At 37.3% G+C, this 18,879-nt stretch overlaps 1 protein-coding gene across 10 annotated transcripts in view; it reads right to left on the reverse strand.

The window, feature by feature from the left end:
- Positions 1 to 1,187: 1,187 nt before the first annotated feature.
- Positions 1,188 to 18,879, reverse strand: part of SUSD1 (sushi domain containing 1) — a 58,569-nt gene continuing 40,877 nt past the window's right edge. For 7 of the 10 annotated variants that reach the window (XM_079331642.1, XM_079331645.1, XM_079331644.1 and 4 more), the window contains 5 exons: positions 12,050 to 12,143; positions 10,689 to 10,944; positions 7,186 to 7,225; positions 5,065 to 5,158; positions 1,188 to 2,277 (listed from right to left, as the gene is read on the reverse strand). In XM_079331642.1, coding sequence (XP_079187768.1) covers positions 2,139 to 2,277; positions 5,065 to 5,158; positions 7,186 to 7,225; positions 10,689 to 10,944; positions 12,050 to 12,143 — 623 coding nt within the window. In that variant the 3' untranslated portion in view covers positions 1,188 to 2,138. The remainder of the gene's footprint in view (positions 2,278 to 5,064; positions 5,159 to 7,185; positions 7,226 to 10,688; positions 10,945 to 12,049; positions 12,144 to 18,879) is intronic. The other 3 variants (XM_079331646.1, XM_079331643.1, XM_079331647.1) reach the window with 3 other exon arrangements.

Below are 18,879 nucleotides of genomic sequence, written 5' to 3' on the forward strand. Positions count from 1 at the left end.
ATTAGTTCTCTATTCTTTCTACATTTAACTGAAACAAATACAGGTGGAAGAAAGATAAGTACACATGAACTAATAAGATAAACACAGATGAAGTTGTGTTCATAGCAAGAGATAGATCTACCCAGCGAGACAAGGGAGGCAGAGGGGAAGAGGGAAACTTGCAGAACTGTAGCTGTTATGGAAAATTGAAGATGCCAGAGAGTTCTGCCTCTTCTCTTCTCCCTTATCAGTCCATTCCTGGCTATTAAGAAGCTATACTGTGTTAAGATGTCCGTATCAGTCATTAAATATGTACCTAGCTACCAGTAGAAGTATGGGTGTTTAGTAGGGAAAAAATCTTGCTCTGAAAACTTTACATTATGAAAAAGCAACTCAGCACATAGAAAAGAAATAACTTCCTGAAGGTTACACAAAAACCTCCAGTTTTCCAATGATACTCATTGACAAGATGGACTTTATGGTCCCAATCAAGGGTAGCATACTGGAACACTGCTGGTCTCAGTAAAGTGTAAAAAGAAGTTCAGTTTTTTCACAGAGGATGGCACATCTGTCTCTCTAAATAATTTCCAGCCTTTCCAGCTCTCCCTTACACAGGAACAGCTGCTCACAAACTCTCTCACAGGACTAGAGCAGCAAGAGACTGAATCAGAATGAAGTAGTGCAGTTTGTGCTGCTATACCAAATCTCGTGATCTATTCCATTGAGAAAGGGAATTAGCATGGAATGTGTGAGAACAAATTCTGCATGAGAAACTGAAAAATTAAGGCATGGTTTCCCAGTATGAATGGTTTAGTTATTCTTTCTCAATTAGCAACAGAAAATGCTAAAGTAGACAAAGGTGTTCTTACTTAGCTATTAACTATTAACTTGAAGGACTGCTGTGGAAATGCTAGATAACCGAAATAGTATCTGCCGAAACCTGGAAAAAAACACTCTCAGCTGGATGCAGAAATTAAAAACTCCTTTTAGTTTTTATTTATCTTTGCTTCTAACTATAAAATCTGCTCTTGCACTTTAAACCCAAAAAGACCCTAATTGCATCATACGGAGACAAAGATACAAAATTATAAGAGCAGCAGGCAACACAATCTTAGCAATTCAGAAACTCAACAATTCCAAAAATGCATAGAATATATTTAAAGTGACAAAACACAAAACATAACTTTAAAAAAAATCACAAACCTGAATAAAAAACAAAACTCCTGCTTTTTTATTTCACCAGTTAATATATTTTTTTGCTAACATATAACAAAGCAACTTCTGAAGAGGAGTGGAAATAACCAAAGTCACTGGATTCTTTCTTACAGAAGAAAAAAATGTATTAACTGGGAGTATTCCATAGGAAATTAGTTAATTGTACTTTATTAAGTGACTCTAACCAGATGTTACACACCAGCCAATTAACCAGACAATGGTTTAATAGCCTTACTCAGCTGTAATTACAGAACAGAGATTAACAAAACTGCACTTAACACAGGAAGGTCCTTCTTTAAATTAATTTCACATGCCATTAAAGTAAGGAGCTTTTGTGCTAACTGCAGTTTTATAGATTGGTATATTATTTGCAATTACTGCTAATTGCTATGAGCAATGACTGTAGTATCTCTGGAACACATCAGTTGCTGACACTACTTGAATGTGGCAACTTCATGGCTAACAAGTGTAATATGTTGCTGATGTATCATAATAAGTGACTGACAGAAGCGTTCTACCTTTATAATTGGAAATACAATAGGCACTTTATCTTGCATAAGTGTAGGTCTGTATTTTCATTCATAATAGGCCAGTGTATGTGTGCAAAGGTATCTAAAGCAGCAGTTAATCCTCAAACAGTCTCAATTGGATCATGGGATTATTTGTGTAATCAAGTACAATACATGCACTCATTATCAGGCACTCATGCAGCTGGAATAGCTGAGAGCCTGTGACCACCATACGGGATGCATGAAAACCTGCTTGTGAGGGAAGGTTCTCCTTCACACACCATACCATCTGGATTAAGGCAATACAATAAATGTCTTGACAAACACATTTAAACTGTCCATGCTATAATACATATGTGACATGCTGATACCCGACACACGGTGGCTTTGAAAGAAGAGCATGTTTTTTCTATGCTGACTTCAGGGAATAAACCATCAGAGAAGAGAGACATTTTCAGCCTCTAGGAATGATGATGCAATCCCTGCTTGTGTCATGTGTACTGTAGTAGATAAATGTACAGCCTCACAGGTTACAGCAGTAGGTGGGGGATGCACTGAGCTGTGGAGACAAGAGCTGGAAAGAGAAAAAAATCTAGTTAAAAAAAAAAATCTCAACAATTTTTCAGACTCAAGCATGGGCATGACAGGGAACTTGTAATCACTCAAATTATTCATTACATATATAACACACTCCTATTACTAGATACATGACAGTGCTTCCAAACTTTTTTGAAGACACACAGTGTTAGCACAAATCCTGACCATTACAGCTAGTGTGAGAGTAGGAAGCATTCCCATAGGTTACCAGATGATTACCTGACCAGTGTTAACCTTGGCATCAACACCACTGACGCCCAGTGCAGATCTTCAGAAATGTGGAGCTCTGGCTCTGTTCTTATGCATATGAATGGACATCATATACAAAAGAAAGCGAAGAACTAAGAGGAGTGGAGCCTGGTGTATCAATGACAAGACACCTTAATAACAACAACAATGGGCTAATGCATTTTTTAAAATGAAAGATATAAAATCTAAGGACATCAGGAGTCAGATTTCACTTCGTGAATCCAGTGCCAGACTTCTTCTCATTGAGGAACAGTTTGAACCTCTGTCAGCAGACCTGCTAGCAGGAATTCACACCCTGACCCATTGTGGAAACATAATTCCTGAGACAGCAGACACATGGCAAGCTGGTGAACATTTGAATACAGTGGCTCTTTGTGATAGAAGCTTATACGAACCCCAAGAAATAATCCAAGACCATTCACCTGACACTATGGCAAGATCAGCCTAGCTATGTCATTACTGACAAGTTTGTTTAACCTCCACTTGCAGACCACCCAGAAGCTGCATTTTGTTCACAGCAATGAGCTCCCATGTGTCCCTCTCCTACAGTTCAGAAGCATATGGGTATATTGCCCATGGCTGGTATGTGTACCACTGGCACTACCAACAGGAGGAAGTTGATATTTATATAGTGGCACTGTGTATATTTGCATATCATGCTTCTTGGTAGTATCTTCTCTGCCAGGCCAAGCAACCTGCCACTAGAATGTCCTATGTGCAGTTAGATTAAGTAGATCCCAGGTCTCTCTCATCAAATTCTACTCTTTCTTCCTGCTAGGCCACATCTGTCTTGGAGTACAGTATCTAAAACAGGACTGTGGTTTTACAACTGAATAAGGCAGAAGGCTGACTTCACACAGGTTTTTTCAAATCACATTCTTACTCAGAAATGCATTAAACTGATGGTTAATTATAACTAAAAGCATATTTGTTATTTAAAATATTACAGATACTTCTTTGTGAGCATTGTGGAAGGTCTTATCACAACTGAAATCTGGGTTCTTCTGCCTTCTCTGCCTGCTGCTAGGATGGAACAGTTTTAACTTCTGTCAAGGATTCTGTCTGATATTCCTTAGAACAGGAGAACGGATTCAAGAATTTCTCTGTACATGGGATCAAGAGTCTAAAAGATACTTGCTGACGTATTAAGTCTTTGTCCCCTGCAATACACACTGTCAAATAGTCAGTGTAATCAGCTCTCTAAGGATTTAGTCTTCTCTCAGTCCTTTCGAAAGAAGGCTGAAGTGGAAGTTCAGGGTCTATTTTCTCTGTACTCTCTCACACGTGGCTCATACTCAAATATGATTCTTCCAGTACTGTCTCATACCTCAAATCACTCTCCTATCACTCTGAATGTAATTGACTTGAAATCGTTTTGTAAAGTACTAACATCCCTCTGTCACTTTTTTGCCAGAAAAACTGAAATAACTGAGAAGCCTTTCACACCATGACAGCCCAGGGATCCCCTTCCTCCTGCAATAAGCCCTCTATTAAGAGTTAGCTACTTTAGAAATCAAGACAATAAAAGCCCCCTCTTCCTCAAATATCAAAGCTGACTCTGACAAGGTTTTCAAAAATCCCCAAAACAACAAAGATTGCAAGCTCAAGTTTACCAAGGCATGCTACTGCCAAGGGAAGCCTGAGATCTGTTTCTTTAATTAGTTAAAGAAAAAAAGGAGATTGTGGAACATTTAATTCAGAATTTTGATTCCAAGAACTGATTTGAAATTTAGACAACCACAAACAATCCAAATAAACCTACTTTCTTCCGCCCTATATATGACTAGTTCCTTCTGTTTCAGAGCACCAAATGAGAAGTTTAACCAATCAATGCTACATTTCATAGCCACCAAGCTGGAGGCTCCTGACCTTTCAAGGGAAACATTCTTATTGATAGGCATACTGAAAAAACAACAGACATAGTTTTTAGTGAAGAGGTTTTACATGCATGTAGGCATTTACAATTATATAAGTTGCATGTTTGTTTCATTTTTGAAAGGAAGACAGTGATGAAGTTACTGATCCTGCTTGAAGGATCATGAAACATAAAGTAATAAATCTCTTAAAAATTTTAAATGTTTTTATAGCAGCCTTTAGGTAAAGTTCAACCATTACTGAAAAACAATTATTTTCAGGTCTTTTGAATAAATTTGGGAAGACAAAAAAATTAACTCTGTACATAAGCGAAGTGCATCATTTTTTCAGCATATAAACTTCATGTATTTAATTCTCATTAAATCAGAACACTTCTGTACTAAAGTCCTGGTTCTATTCACTGTCTTAAATACTTCTTTTATTAAGATAAGCCCTACACATTTCAAATGCTTTGCCAGTAATTGCAAAGATACAGAGGACATCAGTTCAAGCAATGAACAGTATTAGTGGCCACTGAAAGCACTTCTGATTACAATTTCTAACCACCCATGATGCCTAAACCAAGGTCGTTGGCAAGAAAAACTGAGAAGAAAAACACACGAAGGAGGACTGCAAAACTGGAGGCAGCAACACCACATACCGTGCCACAGAGAATGACAGGAACAATATAAGGCAGACAGCAGCCACTGACCCTAATCCAACAGCAGTCATGTATTGTAGAGGGCGTGATAAATCTGAAAGAAAGTATCAAACAATTCAAACAAACCAAACAGTGTAGCTTCAGTCTGCTCATTGCTGAAGTATAGTAACAAAACCCAGATGCTGGACTTCTGGCTCAGTTAATGAGAGTAAGGGAGCTGACTATCTAGTAGTTACCATCCAATTGAAGAAAAAAGATTAACTGGATTATTAAAATTTATTATTATTATGCTCATTTTTGGTAAAAGATATACTTCTCCTTATAATACTGCAACACTAGTTTCTGTCAGCAAGTTACACATCTTCAGAGAAGATGTCAGCCCTCTATAAAAATTAGATTTGTCTTCTCTCCATATTGTAGAATGTATATCATGAAAAACTCTAAAACTTAATTTTACTTATTTGTGGCAGGAGAAAGTGTGCTTTTAATACAGTTTCCTACCATTTTTATGACAATGATCTATCACACAATGTCTAGCTAGACAGCACCTGAAACAGGGCCATTTGGTTTAAATTTAATTCACAGATTTGCCTTCTACACAAGATGAATTAATAAATATTTCTCAAAGGATTCAGCAAGCCAAAAATACTCTCAGCCTCCCCAGCTGCAAAAGTACATTAGGGCAAAAATCACTTATACAAGTCCATTTGATATCAAGGTAAATGGATTCACAACAGAAGGCCAAAGGCCTGACCTATCCTACTCTCACTTTCCTATGTTCATTCCTTTAGCCCCCAAACCAAAACCCACCTATTTGTAAGACAGTCTTGGATAATGTGCTACACGTTGATAAATGACAAATTCAGGAAAGACAATTTTCTGTCCTTCCAGAGTTATTCTGCAGCTATATCCTAAACAGTCCTAGCAATGGAATTGACAAACCTAAGGAGTCCTGGATCTTAGCAGAGTTTCCACAACAAAGAACTGCCTGCCTTGTATTCAAAGTGTAGTAGTAAATGAAAGAGGTCATAAGAATAATTAAAGAGTAACTAAACAAAACCCAGAAATAAGCAGAGATTGTCACCAGAAGATCAGTTATAGTGATAATCAGATATGGAGGAGGTGAACCTCAAGCACTCTGTGGATCACATGATTTGACATCATTCCAAAGTACTGTCTCATTTTCCAGCATTACTGCCTTTCCTAACTCAAATTTGGAGACTTTCAACTCAAAAGCAGATTTTAGGGCTCACAGGAGACTCCAGTGGTGCTGCTTTCTTTGTCAGGGGAGGCAAATATTGGCTTTTTGCTGAGATATGAGGTTGGTGAAGAGTAGTTTCAACTATGGTGGAAAGGAGGGAAATATGATCTCTAGCAGATTCCAAAGTCCTCCGAGGTAAACTCATTGATTTGAAACATTTTAAAGTCCAAAAGTAAATAAAAATAAAACCACACTGAGAAATTTACTGGGTTTTAAAGTTATGCCACTTATATAATTAAAAACTCTATTTACCAGTATACAAATTAGCCATATTTTTCATTTTTGCATAGCATCTTCTGGTTTCCTAAAGATTGTAAAAATCTGTAATTCTTGATGGAACATCTAAACATTCTAAAATAAAAAAATATGGCCTCTAAAAGCTAAAACATATAGTAGGGACGTTCTGTAGTTGCTTTTTGTTGGGGTTTTTGTAATTTTTTTTTTTGTTTGGGTTTGGAGTGAGTTGTTTTTAAAAATAGTTTTTAGTTATTTTTATTTTTATTTATTGTTGTTGTTTGACTGATTTTTTAAAATCTTTAAGCCAATATAGAACTATCTTAAAATAGGCTTCCAAAATTTCAATTTTCTGTGCTTTAAATCATTTATGCACAAAAATTGCTGTAAGGATTTGGACATGATGCACAGAAATAGCAATATTGAAAACCAGGGAAGAACAGGAGAGTCTGTTTTAGAATGGATTGCTGAATCCATTGGAATGGCATAGTGAAGAGCAAGGAAAATTTTCCATCTCTAATCTTTTGAATCCTTGAAGGCAACAGATCATGAACAGTAAAAGAAGAAACAGCTACAGCAAAGCCATGACAACTCAGACCTTTTTACTGAAAGAAAAATTTACTTACTTTTAATTTGTGCCCAAACTGCACAGGATTGTGTTCTTACCTAAAAAAGAAAATACAAAAATTACTGTCACTCATGAGAAAAATTTATTCTTACTAACATTCTCTGAAAGATCAGCCATCAACAAAAATTACTATTGGGACTGGAGTTTGTTACTCCCTTGGTAGCAGCCTCTATATTGTCTTAAAAGATTATAAATAGAGGATTAGTTGTAGTGCTTTGATGAAAGGCTGGCTCTAGTTTTTAGCTCATTATTCTTGCTTTCTTTTTACAACTTTCCATCCATGGAAGGATCTTTGATGTTGCTTCCATAAGAATTCATCATTTATGAAATGCTAAGATAAGGCTGAATATGCTGTGTTAACACTCACCCATGCAGAACACATATTTTAAAATAAAGTATGTGATGGCATGCTTTACAAATACTAGATGTAGCAGTTTCTTCAGTTATGATAACATGCTTGGTAATTTTTAATAACTTTATAGAGTACTTAGAGCTAAAGTAAAATGGGTCTGCTTTTGCAGACTAGTTAAGCAAGTTTGATTTTCTACAGTAAGCTTTGGTTTCTCTGGAGCATTTTCTCCAGCTCTTCATAGTTATAAATACAAAAAAAAGTTATATTCTAGGTCTATTATCTATTGTCTACTTACTGTGAAGTGCATTTTTGCAGTGCTTCCTGCTAAATTATTTTCATAGACTTTCACATAGCACATACACAATACATGTATTTTTTATATTGTAGCAAATTGTGTATTATGTTGCTCTGAATAACAGTACATTTGAGAAAGAACGCTATGTTTTGAAGCATTTGAATAAAAGGATGAAGGCACATTTGTGTGATTAATCTCACCTCTGTGTATCTGCATGCTGAATTGTGGAATCTCAATGACTCTTAAACCCCTTATTTATAAGGAATTTTCTGGTTAATTAAAAAGACTGACAAGGAAAATCTTCTTAGAAGAGGGAAGATAAAGGGGGAGATTTAGAAAACAAATCAAATGCCATATTCTGGGGCACTGGTGTGAGTGTCATCACCTTGAAATAGCTACCTGCATGACACAGTGTGCAGAGAATCAGACATCTCCTGCCTATTAGGGAAGTTACAGAGGTCCCATGAATCTCAGAGAAACAAAAATAAACTGAATGTAAAAATCTCACAGCAGACACCCTTTTGAAGACCTTAAAATCAGAACGATAGAAAATTGACACGATAATATGTTAGGGGTATTCAGTCATAATGTCAATAAAAATCAAAACCAAGCCATGATCTTGCAGCATGATGATACAAATTGTACCATTTTTAGTACGAAAGAAGACAGAAGGGATCCTTAAGGATACCAGAATATAAAAGGGAATAATGAGAACATTGGGTAGGAGCCTTTTACATCTATTTCTAATCTGTCTGTATTCAAATGGAAATGTGCTAACAAGCAAAATACACTTCAGAAATACTGATTTCACAGGTATTAAAAACTGAAAGGCATGCAACTTCTTTTAAAAGAAGACTGAGCTCTTGAATCCAAATGCAGTTACTTAAGTAATCAGGCTTTCAGAAAGTCTCAAAACCCAAAAACATGCAATTCATATTTCTGATTTTTTTTCCTTCTAATAGCAGGAATTGCACAAAATAAAAGCACATGACAGCTGAAGATAACCAATACTTTTGAACCAGCAGTCCAAATTCCATTTCAAAGAAGCAGAGCTGCAAACCAAAGCAGTTTGGCATTTGCAATCCCAGTAATGATTCATAACTGTTGCTTGTAACTGTGTATTTCATCAACCAACAAAAGCCATAAAAGAAAGTGTGTACACTAAGGAGTTGGTGCATTTTAAATGGTAGGAAGCAAGAGTGATGTTCACAAATAAATAATATTAATCCATCAAATCAGTGGCTAGAAAATACATTGCAAATGTTAGCAGTGAAGGATCAGGAAATAATCCATAAGAAAGAGAAAGTTAGAAGCAGCTTAATAAACAGCTTAATAAACAGCTGGCAAAGATGCATAAGAATCTACTTTGTTCAAGGTAACAAGTAAAAGTAGTTAAAATACCCCAGTATTAAAAAATATAAATGTATAAAACCCAAGGATAAATCAACTAAGCTCAGAGATACATTTAGTAGCACTTAAAGAGGCCAAACTCGTATGCATTTGACTGATTAACAATTCTGCTCCATGGACCATATTTTTCTATAAAATATAGTTCATTGTCCAAATTCCAAGATATTCTGGATGTCAATGTTAATAACTTAACATCATTTATGAAATAAAATGCCTTCTATTGTCATTTTCCCCCTCACATAATTAATAAAAAATTTATGACAAACAATAAACAACTTGTATCAGGCTTCATCTCTGCAATAAAAATCTCTCAGAGTAATAGATACCAGAATCCTCTTATTACATGCACTGTTTTATTTCACTCACTCTGAACTGAGGCAGTTACAGGTAAAAGGTAAATCCTTTTACTCTAGAAATACATTTTGATAGTAAAACACCACTATGAAAACAGCACCGCAGAACATGCATAAATGAGGACATCACTAATTCTTAATAGAAGCTGTTTTAACTTTGTGAGATTTGTGTATAAGCTCCTAAAATTTTAGATAATTACTTTTAAATGACTCATGAACGAGTTTATGCATGTGTCCTTGTTTTGTGCTGTATATACAAAGTCCTAAAAACTCTATTTTGATGGCAGGTGCAGCACTATTTAGGTGTTCCTTTCTTTATTAGGGGTTGTTTAGTTCAGCTTTTGTATTTGACATTCAGGAACTGTATTGCACACCAACTATCCCTAGTCCCATACAAGAAAAACTTTCTACTGCTGAGACTTATATTATAAAAAAATTTTATACTGTTGACTCTGAGATAGATACAACTGGAAAATTAGACGATACATACATTTTAGAAATTTCATGTTTCTTAATTAAAAGTTTCCTTTAAAATGATAATAATATACTTTTTTTCATAAGGCTTTCTCAATGGAGTTTGAGCTGACACACTGCCTTTTGGAAGGTAACAACATGTGATAAAATATATTTTTTTATGTCATTTGGAGAATTGTATGTTATAAAATATTTGATTTTGTTACTCTAAATTTGTTAAATTTAATTTTGTTATAAAATATTTAATTAAAAATTTAAATGTGTGAACTCATCATTGCTAAGAAATTATTTTCAAATTCTCGTACTAATCTCTTTTAGTAAATTCTAGCCCAACTCAGACACCTTCAATTACTGAGGGCAGGAATGGCCTTTCATTTTAAATTATTTTCCACTGTTTGAATTTTGGCATTCAGAGTTGCTTCAACATTACAAAGACATAAGTACCATTTAGGAATTATAAGATATATTTGAACAGCTCCAGATTTAATCTGATTCTGCCAACTAGGAGATCCTTAAAACATCATAAAAAATTTAATACCCAGCTAACATTTTCGTCTTCTCCCCCAGCAACATTTCATTCAAGAGGTGTAAAGAAGAGGATTTAAAACATCCATTACCTTATTCCACTCACTTATTATTTTCAAAAAGACACAATACTCTTCTCCCAGCTTTAAAGGAGCATTATAAAACTTCCCATAATAATGTCTGTCTCCAAGAGTAATTGACATATTATCAGCAACGTCCTTCGCCCGAAATTCAGCTGCCACATATCCTTTACTGTCAGTGGTGTTACTAAAGAAAGTTGTACCAGCAAAGGAGTCACAAATAAAAGTGCTTTGCAAATCCAGAGGAAGCACAATCACTTGATAAAAACTAGAGTGAAACAAAGAAAAATAAATATTAGCCCTCATTTCAATGAAATAAGCATCAGATATCCATTAATCCATACTAGTTTTTTCCTATTTGTAGCCTCTTAACTGTTTTTATTAACAATGTCCAATACAAGCACTTCTTATACTAAAATATTTCTCTGTGCATGTGTGTTCCACTTCATTTCTATCCAAAAGCACTGCATGCATAGTTTAGAGCTGGCTCTTCTCATCACATGCATGTTATTGCTACACGCTTATTTATGTTCAGAGGAACATAAAACTGAAGTACTTCTGACTATCTCCTCCTCATACTGAAGTTCACCTATGAAATAATATACCATTTTCTCTAAAACTTACTTGTAAGTTCACAGAAACAAGTTTCTTTCTATTGAAAGGAGGAGAGGACAAATACCATCTTAAAAAAAAAAATAAAATCTGTCTTAATTTCTCTCAAAAAAAGTCTATCGTATTCAACCATGGGAAGAGTATTCATTAAGGTTGTTACACAAGCCATTGCATAAGATGCTACTAGCTTTCAAGTATTTTCTCCTTCAGTGTAATACTATGTTACTTTTTCCTTATGCCACCAACAGCATTTAGTAAGCAGTATATCCTTTTACTCTAGAAAGACATTTTGATAGTAATATACTACCACAAAAATATTCAAAATATGCATTAATAAGGATGTTTTTCAGTATTTCCTCTAGGTCTCAGGGGAAATATTAATTGTCTGCATGAGTTCATTGGAAAAGAAAAATCACATCAGTAGAGGTGTGTTTGGATCCATCAATAGAGATCTACTGTAACCTCACTGTGGATAAAGGGAAAAGAAAAACAAAATCAAACCACAAAGCCAGTGGTGAAAACTCACAATTATCCAAACAAGGACTTTGTTCCAGACACCAGCAAAAAGCCTGAATCAAATTATTAATAATACTAAATAATTACTAAATACTACTCTGCTAAATGGGGAGAAACTGGGAGCTACAGCTTAAGTTTTTTCTCATTGCTAAAAAAATAATTTTGCCACTCAAAAGATTTCTAATCTGTGTATAACAGGAATCTGCAGAACATTCTCTGAAAGGCTGAAGAGCACAAGGACAAACCTGATTGGTCCATTTTGATCTTCTGCTTTCCGGAGTCTGAGCAAAGGTGCAGAACCTTTAACTGCAACAAATTCTATTTCTGGGAAAGGGGGATCTGAAAAGTAAACAAACAACAGTGGTTCAGAAAGGTTTTAGAAATACTTCAGGCACCAGTTCCTAGATATTTTTCAGTTTCTTTTCAATTGACAGCTATTTTGTCTGCCAAAACATCCTTGATTGAACCTTGAACCCCAAACAGCTAAAGCCTGCAGGCAACATCAACTGGCCAAGAAAAACACAGAGGAAATATGCTCATGATGGTCTGGCCGACCCAGTACTTCTGCTTGCTGGGAAAAGAGAGATGCCCAAAAATGGTGGTTGACTACAGAGAAATGAGCCATGAAAACTTTGCTGGAGACGGCAGGATTATGTAATTGAAATGGTCACAGAGAAGAATAATATGAATTTGTGCACAGAACCCATTGCAAGAAACACAACAGTATGAATAAAGGAGAATTAAGTAGTATCAAAAGTACTTTCAAGAATGCAACTTCCTTAGATACCATTCACAGTCAAGTAGGAATATCCAGGCACTTAAATTGGATTTCAATATGGACACAGACTTCTAATCTGTTTTAGTGAGAATTTGCATCAAGACCAATGCTGAAAAAATAGTTCTTCTTCTAATATCAATGGCAGTGATGACAGTACCACAATTACATGGAAACTACCACTACCACCCTGACACCAAAAAGGAAAATAGCTTAGGTGTGCACAACCAGGGGAACAGAGTGTGAAGCAAAGATGCCATCTAGTCCAGAAGTCTGAAAGAACAGGTAAATACAGGTACAGCTAGGCTTTTTGAACACCAGTGTATCAGGCTGCTGATGTGATATCTAACTGAAGAGGAACAAATGCAGTGCTTATTGTGCAAATGCAGAAAACAAATGGCTCAGAGCTAGAAAGAATAATCAAAGTCATGAAGAGAAACAGAAGAAAACCAATGCAGATTTCCCAAAGGTGACATCACATAAAATATTGCTGAGATGCATGGATTTTTCAAAGAGCTGGAATATAAAGAACTGCATGTATCTTTTGAAATACAGAAAATCATTTGTTTTGCAGAAGAAAATGAGGCCTGTTAGAAAAACTGTCAAGACGGTAAGTAGCTACTAAAAAGGGAGTTAGAAATATACATCATGTTGAAAGCAGAAGTACCAGGCTGCAGGAATATTATTAGAGGTTAGTACTGCTAGCATTTCTTTAACAATCATGGTGCAAAATCCCAGTATGTACAGATGAATTTTGCTGCTCAGTGTTAGAAATACAGAGCCTTTACACAAGGAGAATTGAACCACCCTAACAGCTGCTGCTTTTCAAAACTGGGATTGAATCCACCAGTATAAAATACAAGGTGATACACCTGGGCTTCTAACAAGAATTTATGATAAATATTTCAATTTCCTTTGAGTAGTAGGAATGGCATATTAGTACATCTCAAAAGAGTGTCAAGAACCACAATGAAAAAAAAAATCCAAAAGGCTGCTCTAAAAGGCATAAGAAACAGGCTTATGTAATACTTGAATAGTACCACCCAAGGTACACAAGACACACAAGACATTCCAGGGTGCCTGAATTTCAGTCATCAGTGCAACAGAGCTACGGGAAACCAGTTCACAGGATACAAGAAAGAGATGGATACAGAAATCCTCTCATATGAGGCAAACAAAATCTTGGGTTTTTAACGTATGAAGAGGAAATATGAAAGCTTGTATGATCTCTGCTTTAAATGAAACTCGTGAGGGGATACAATTTTAGCATGGTATGCCCAAAATAAAGCTAACAGCTTTGGCCATACAAGCATCCTTAGCAACAAACACCTCTACTCCTTGACAAAAGTCATCCTCAGGAGAACCTCTTGAAAGCTTACCTACAAAATAAATTGCTTTGGTAGCTCCCTTTACCAGGTTATCTGCAAAACCAGGCTATGGGTGAGCTACCAGTGAAGTAACCAGCTATGAAAGTTAAGGATTGAAATTAGAGTAAGATTTATGTAGTGGTCTGCAGCTTCCTCCCCAGGGAAAGCAGAGGGGCAGGCACTGATCTCTTCTCTGTGGTTACCAGTGACAGGACCCAAGGGAATGGTCTGGATTTGTATCAGGGGAGGTTTAGGCTGACTATCAGGAAAAGGTTCTTCAGCCAGAAGGTGAAGGCACTGGAACTTCCCAGGCTTCCCAGGAAAGTGGCCACAGCACCAGCCTGACACAGTTCAAGGAGGATTTGGACAGTGGTCTCAGGCACATGGTGTGACTCCCGGGGATGTCCTGTGTAGGGCTGGGAGTTGGACTTCGATGATCCATGTGGGTCCCTTCTCAGCACATTCTATGATTCTCTGACAGCCATTGTTCTAGAATGACTTGTCTCTAATAGAGACAGAGCAGAAAATTCTTTCTGAGAGTTTTCTGAATTAATGAAACGTACTGCATGGCTGCTTCCAAGAACAGGAAATGGTCTTTGTTCCTGGTCTTTTCAATGCATCTGCAGCTGCAGATACTGTAAAAGGTACTGGAAGAATTTCTATCTGAACAAAATAAATGAACAAATAATATTTGACAAACAATCTTTAGGCCCTTTGCAAATTGCAACTTAAGCAAACCTTAATTAAGAGACAGAAATTATCTCTTAATTTCAGTGGTTCCTTAGCACAGACACTGTCAACACAAAAAGTGACAGGAAAATATATCTCTCAGGGTGGTTTTATGTGGTATACTTTGTCTCTATCTTCCTTTTCTTTGACATTCAGTATCACCACAAGACACCATTATTAATTTCTCCTAAGTATATATAATAAAAACTTGGGAATCTCTTCTCTAACGCCAGCCAGAATGTGCACTGCATGCAATGGTTTTGCATTGTCCTCACAGATAAACAGCAGAAAAGGAAACAGATGTGGACTCAGATGACAAGAAGACACTGACTAAAGTCAGAACAACTGATTTTTCTATTTTCTATAATTTGACAGGAAAATGCAAATCATGAAAATAAGTAGCCATCCAGAACTGACAGCCCTAGTAATTGGGTAAGAGAAAAATCTGAAAAAACATATAGTGCTGTCAAAGGATGGAATCTTTCGCTATGTTTAGTTTCTGGTAAAAAATACTAGTTAAAAACTAGCAAAAAAACCACCAAATTCACAGAAACAATATACTTATTTTAATAAGAAGAGTGAACAGTGTGTACCAATGTGAAGGAGTAATAATAATAATTATATACTTGAAAGGAGTAGTTTAATTTTTGCTTCAGTGATCAGAAAATAAACCCTGGGGGAGTTATTCCATATGCAGTATTTGCCCACTCTGACTTTTTTAATTAAAAAAAAACCCTCCTAGAAATTAAGCACTTAAAAATATAATTTAAAAAAATAAAAAAAGTCTGCTGGGAGGTCATAATTATAACCAGATTTAAAAATCCATGTTGAAAACAGTGACTTAACACCACACAAAACAGTTGGGGGGGAAAGGGGAATACTACAGAGAAGTAAGGACTTGCACTAGGTGAGTTGTGTGAAGAAATCAAGATCCTTCAGTCTGTTCAGGTGCTATTAGCACCTTGACTTTCTTAAAGAATTAATTTTTAAGTCTTCACCAGCAGAACAGACCAACATATCTATAGCAACACCAGGAAAAACAGAGAATAGCATAGCAAGAAATCAAAGTATATCCAGAGACTGTCCCACTCTAGGCACTTATAGCAGTCTTATGTTAGTAGCACTTGAATGTTTCATGTAAAGGCTAATTTTCTACAATAAGAATACATCTACTGATTTTTCTCTGAACCTGAAGGCAAGCTGCAGGGAAGAAGGTACATGCCAGGAAGTGCTTCCTGCTGCAGCAACACTGAGAATCATCACATGCCTCAATGCTGAAGCTAAAGTCTGCTTGGTATTACACTGAAAGGGCAACAACAAAGCTTTAAAGATAGTAATGGACTTGAACGATAAAGTCCAAAATCACATGTCAACTCTTCACCGAAGTTGAAGTTTGAAGAAGTCAAAATAAAGACTCCTCTTAAGGCCAGGTTTTAAACAAAACTGGTCTATTTAGAGAAACAAGACCATTTGCATGATCTTTATTTCCTGCAAACAAGGGATTTCTTTCCTATATAACTTAGGCCAAAGTTACGAGATGCTTATAATAACTTGAATTCTAAGATATCCATATAACCTGACATATCTGTATAACCTGATATCAATATAAACTGAATCATAACTTTCTATACTTATAAAACCTGAATCATAACTTTTTATACCATATCAGGTTATATTATATAACCTGATACATTAATACAAGGTTTACACAATAATACAATACTTTCTATACAATGTAATGGCTAGTATATAACTAGCTGCTTAATGCTGAATAGACAAAAAAGCAGAAAAAAAATTAACCAGATGTATAGGTATAGAGATGGATAAATATAATACTAATGAGAAATTGGCAAATATAAAACAAATTAGCCACAAAATAGTGCACTTAGGCTGGTTAGACAGACCAAGAACACTATAACAGCAGATTCCGAAGACAAAGTTAGAAAGTTCAGATGTAAAGAAGACCTTGGAAGCCTTCATCGAAGACCCCTGACAACCCCCAAATTGGGGAGGTACAAAAATACTATTTATAAGCATGAGACAATACTACCCAAACAAGGTCTGGTGCATAAATGATAATCTTATAGTGACACAATAACACTAAGCAAAACTTACTGTATAAATATACCACAGCACTCGACAAAGGATGAATTAGGTGGAGACAGCCCCCACACCACCAGCACTGCAATACACAAATACCTGCTCTACAGACACCAGTCTATGAGGATTTATTATCAGTCTATCTTTTGGGCATCACATATTTATTTGAGCGCTTTATGTCCAAAGGGTTTTTGCTAAAATTTAAAACAAGGAAGTAAAAAATACTGCAGTAAAAGTAAAACTAAAATAAGGTGAAGGTGTTAATGCACAGGAAAACATTGTTTACTGTTTGCATTACTCTTTGAAGAGTAATTAACTTTACTGTACATATTTAAATATAATTGTCCTAGTACAGTGTGAGAAGAGATTTTTCACTTAGAGAGGAATATTATGCAAGCAGAGGGAAGAAGGAAAAATCAAGACCACCTCTACAGAAAAAATAATTTAGGATCTTCTTTAAAGACTGGTCATTTCTAGAAACCCCACTCATGTGATTCCCTTTGCTGACTATAGCCTTTGTTCTACCACTCTGTGGCTGAACATCACACCATGCTGCCTGTCCCCAGAAGCTCTGAAAGCAGGGCAGGCAGTGCAGAGGAGCCGTGCGCAGTGCGCTGTCACCAGCCAGGCCCAGCTCTGCCTGCAGCTGTGTCCCGGCCTCTGCGGGCCCGGCTTCCAGGCAGGAGCCTGAGCTCTGCTGCACAAACGGGCCTTTCTCTCTGGGACAACACCACCCAGAGCCAGCATGCCTTTGGAGGGAAACGTCCTAGGAAAGGAGAAAGAAAGATGAAGGACAGAGAGATGCTTTAAGGGACCTTGGCTGGGCCCTCTCGGTCTCCTCCGTGCCAGCGAGTGCGCTGCCCTCACCCTGCGAGTGCAACTCACAGCCACACCACACCCAGGGAGCCAGCCGTGCCCAGTGGGTGTTTTCTGGGTCACAGCAGGGCCTGAAGAGGCCCCATTGCACCTGCAGAGCACCTCTGGGCCAGGAACTCCACCTTTACAATGAGATTTGCCCGCATCTTCCTGCTTCCTGAATGGCTCCTTTCTAGGCTGCGTTATGGTCCCCTGAGCTGCTGCCCTGTGTGTAGGTGAGCCAGGGCCATCCCTGGCTCCTGGCTCATCCCTCCCTGAACACTTCTATGGTTTGTCATCTGCCCTGGTTCTTTCTGCAGCACCTTTCCCCTGTGATCTCCAGGAACAAAGTGAGGAGTGGGGAGTGCTCAGGTCTGCTGTTCTGCAGAACCAGGGGGAGGTGTTGAGGGTCTGGCAGCAGAACTGCTGTTGGCTCAGGGTGTTTGCATTAGGGGCCTGCCTGGTCCTTCCACAAGAGAGGACCTGGTATGACTCCTGGAGCCTTCTACTCCCAGTGAAAGAGGTCTGGTCTGGGACCCTGTAAACAGCCACTACTTCTCTCACCCCACTTCCTGAGCTGCTGGTCTTGCCTGGGTAAGCAGAGGGGTGCAGCACTGCGCTGGACCTGCAGAGCAAGCACCCAGGCTTACAGTGACACCTACTTCCGGCATCCCCTGCCTGTGCTCAGCACTCTGCAGCTCTCCCTTCCTCCTGGATCTTAACCAAGGCAGTGATCCTTTGCATAACTTGGAGCAGCTTAAATGGGATGTGTGGCAGGACTCTGGAATATGCTCATATGCACCGAGATCCTGGCCATGGGAGAGGAGGGAAATTTGGTCAGGAAAAACTCAGCAAAGTGCTTTTGACGCTTTCAACTAGAAGGCGTGACAGAAGACAGCACGTTTTCTTTTGCTTGTTTCTCTTCTGTGAGCAATCCACCCAAAGCAAACAGTATAGAAATAAGAGTTTCATTCCTCTTGCAAAGCACTGTCTGTAAACCATAGACTGTGCCACCGATATCAACTGCTTTGTAAAGAGAATAAGAGAAATTATCTGAATGTCACGTATCTCTTCAGAAAAATACAAAGTGCATGCACATGTATGAAATTGTTTACATGACTGGCGGCTAATTTCCCTCTACATTAAAAAAAAAAGTAATCATGCTCCTGTTTTCATCACTTCTCTTTCCCCATTACATAAATCAGAAACTCCCTTTTTGGCAATTCTCATGCTCTGACACTTTCCTGGA

Source organism: Erithacus rubecula (assembly GCF_903797595.1).
Source record: "Erithacus rubecula genome assembly, contig: SUPER_Z_unloc_6, whole genome shotgun sequence".
NCBI classification, from domain to species: Eukaryota; Metazoa; Chordata; class Aves; order Passeriformes; family Muscicapidae; genus Erithacus; species Erithacus rubecula.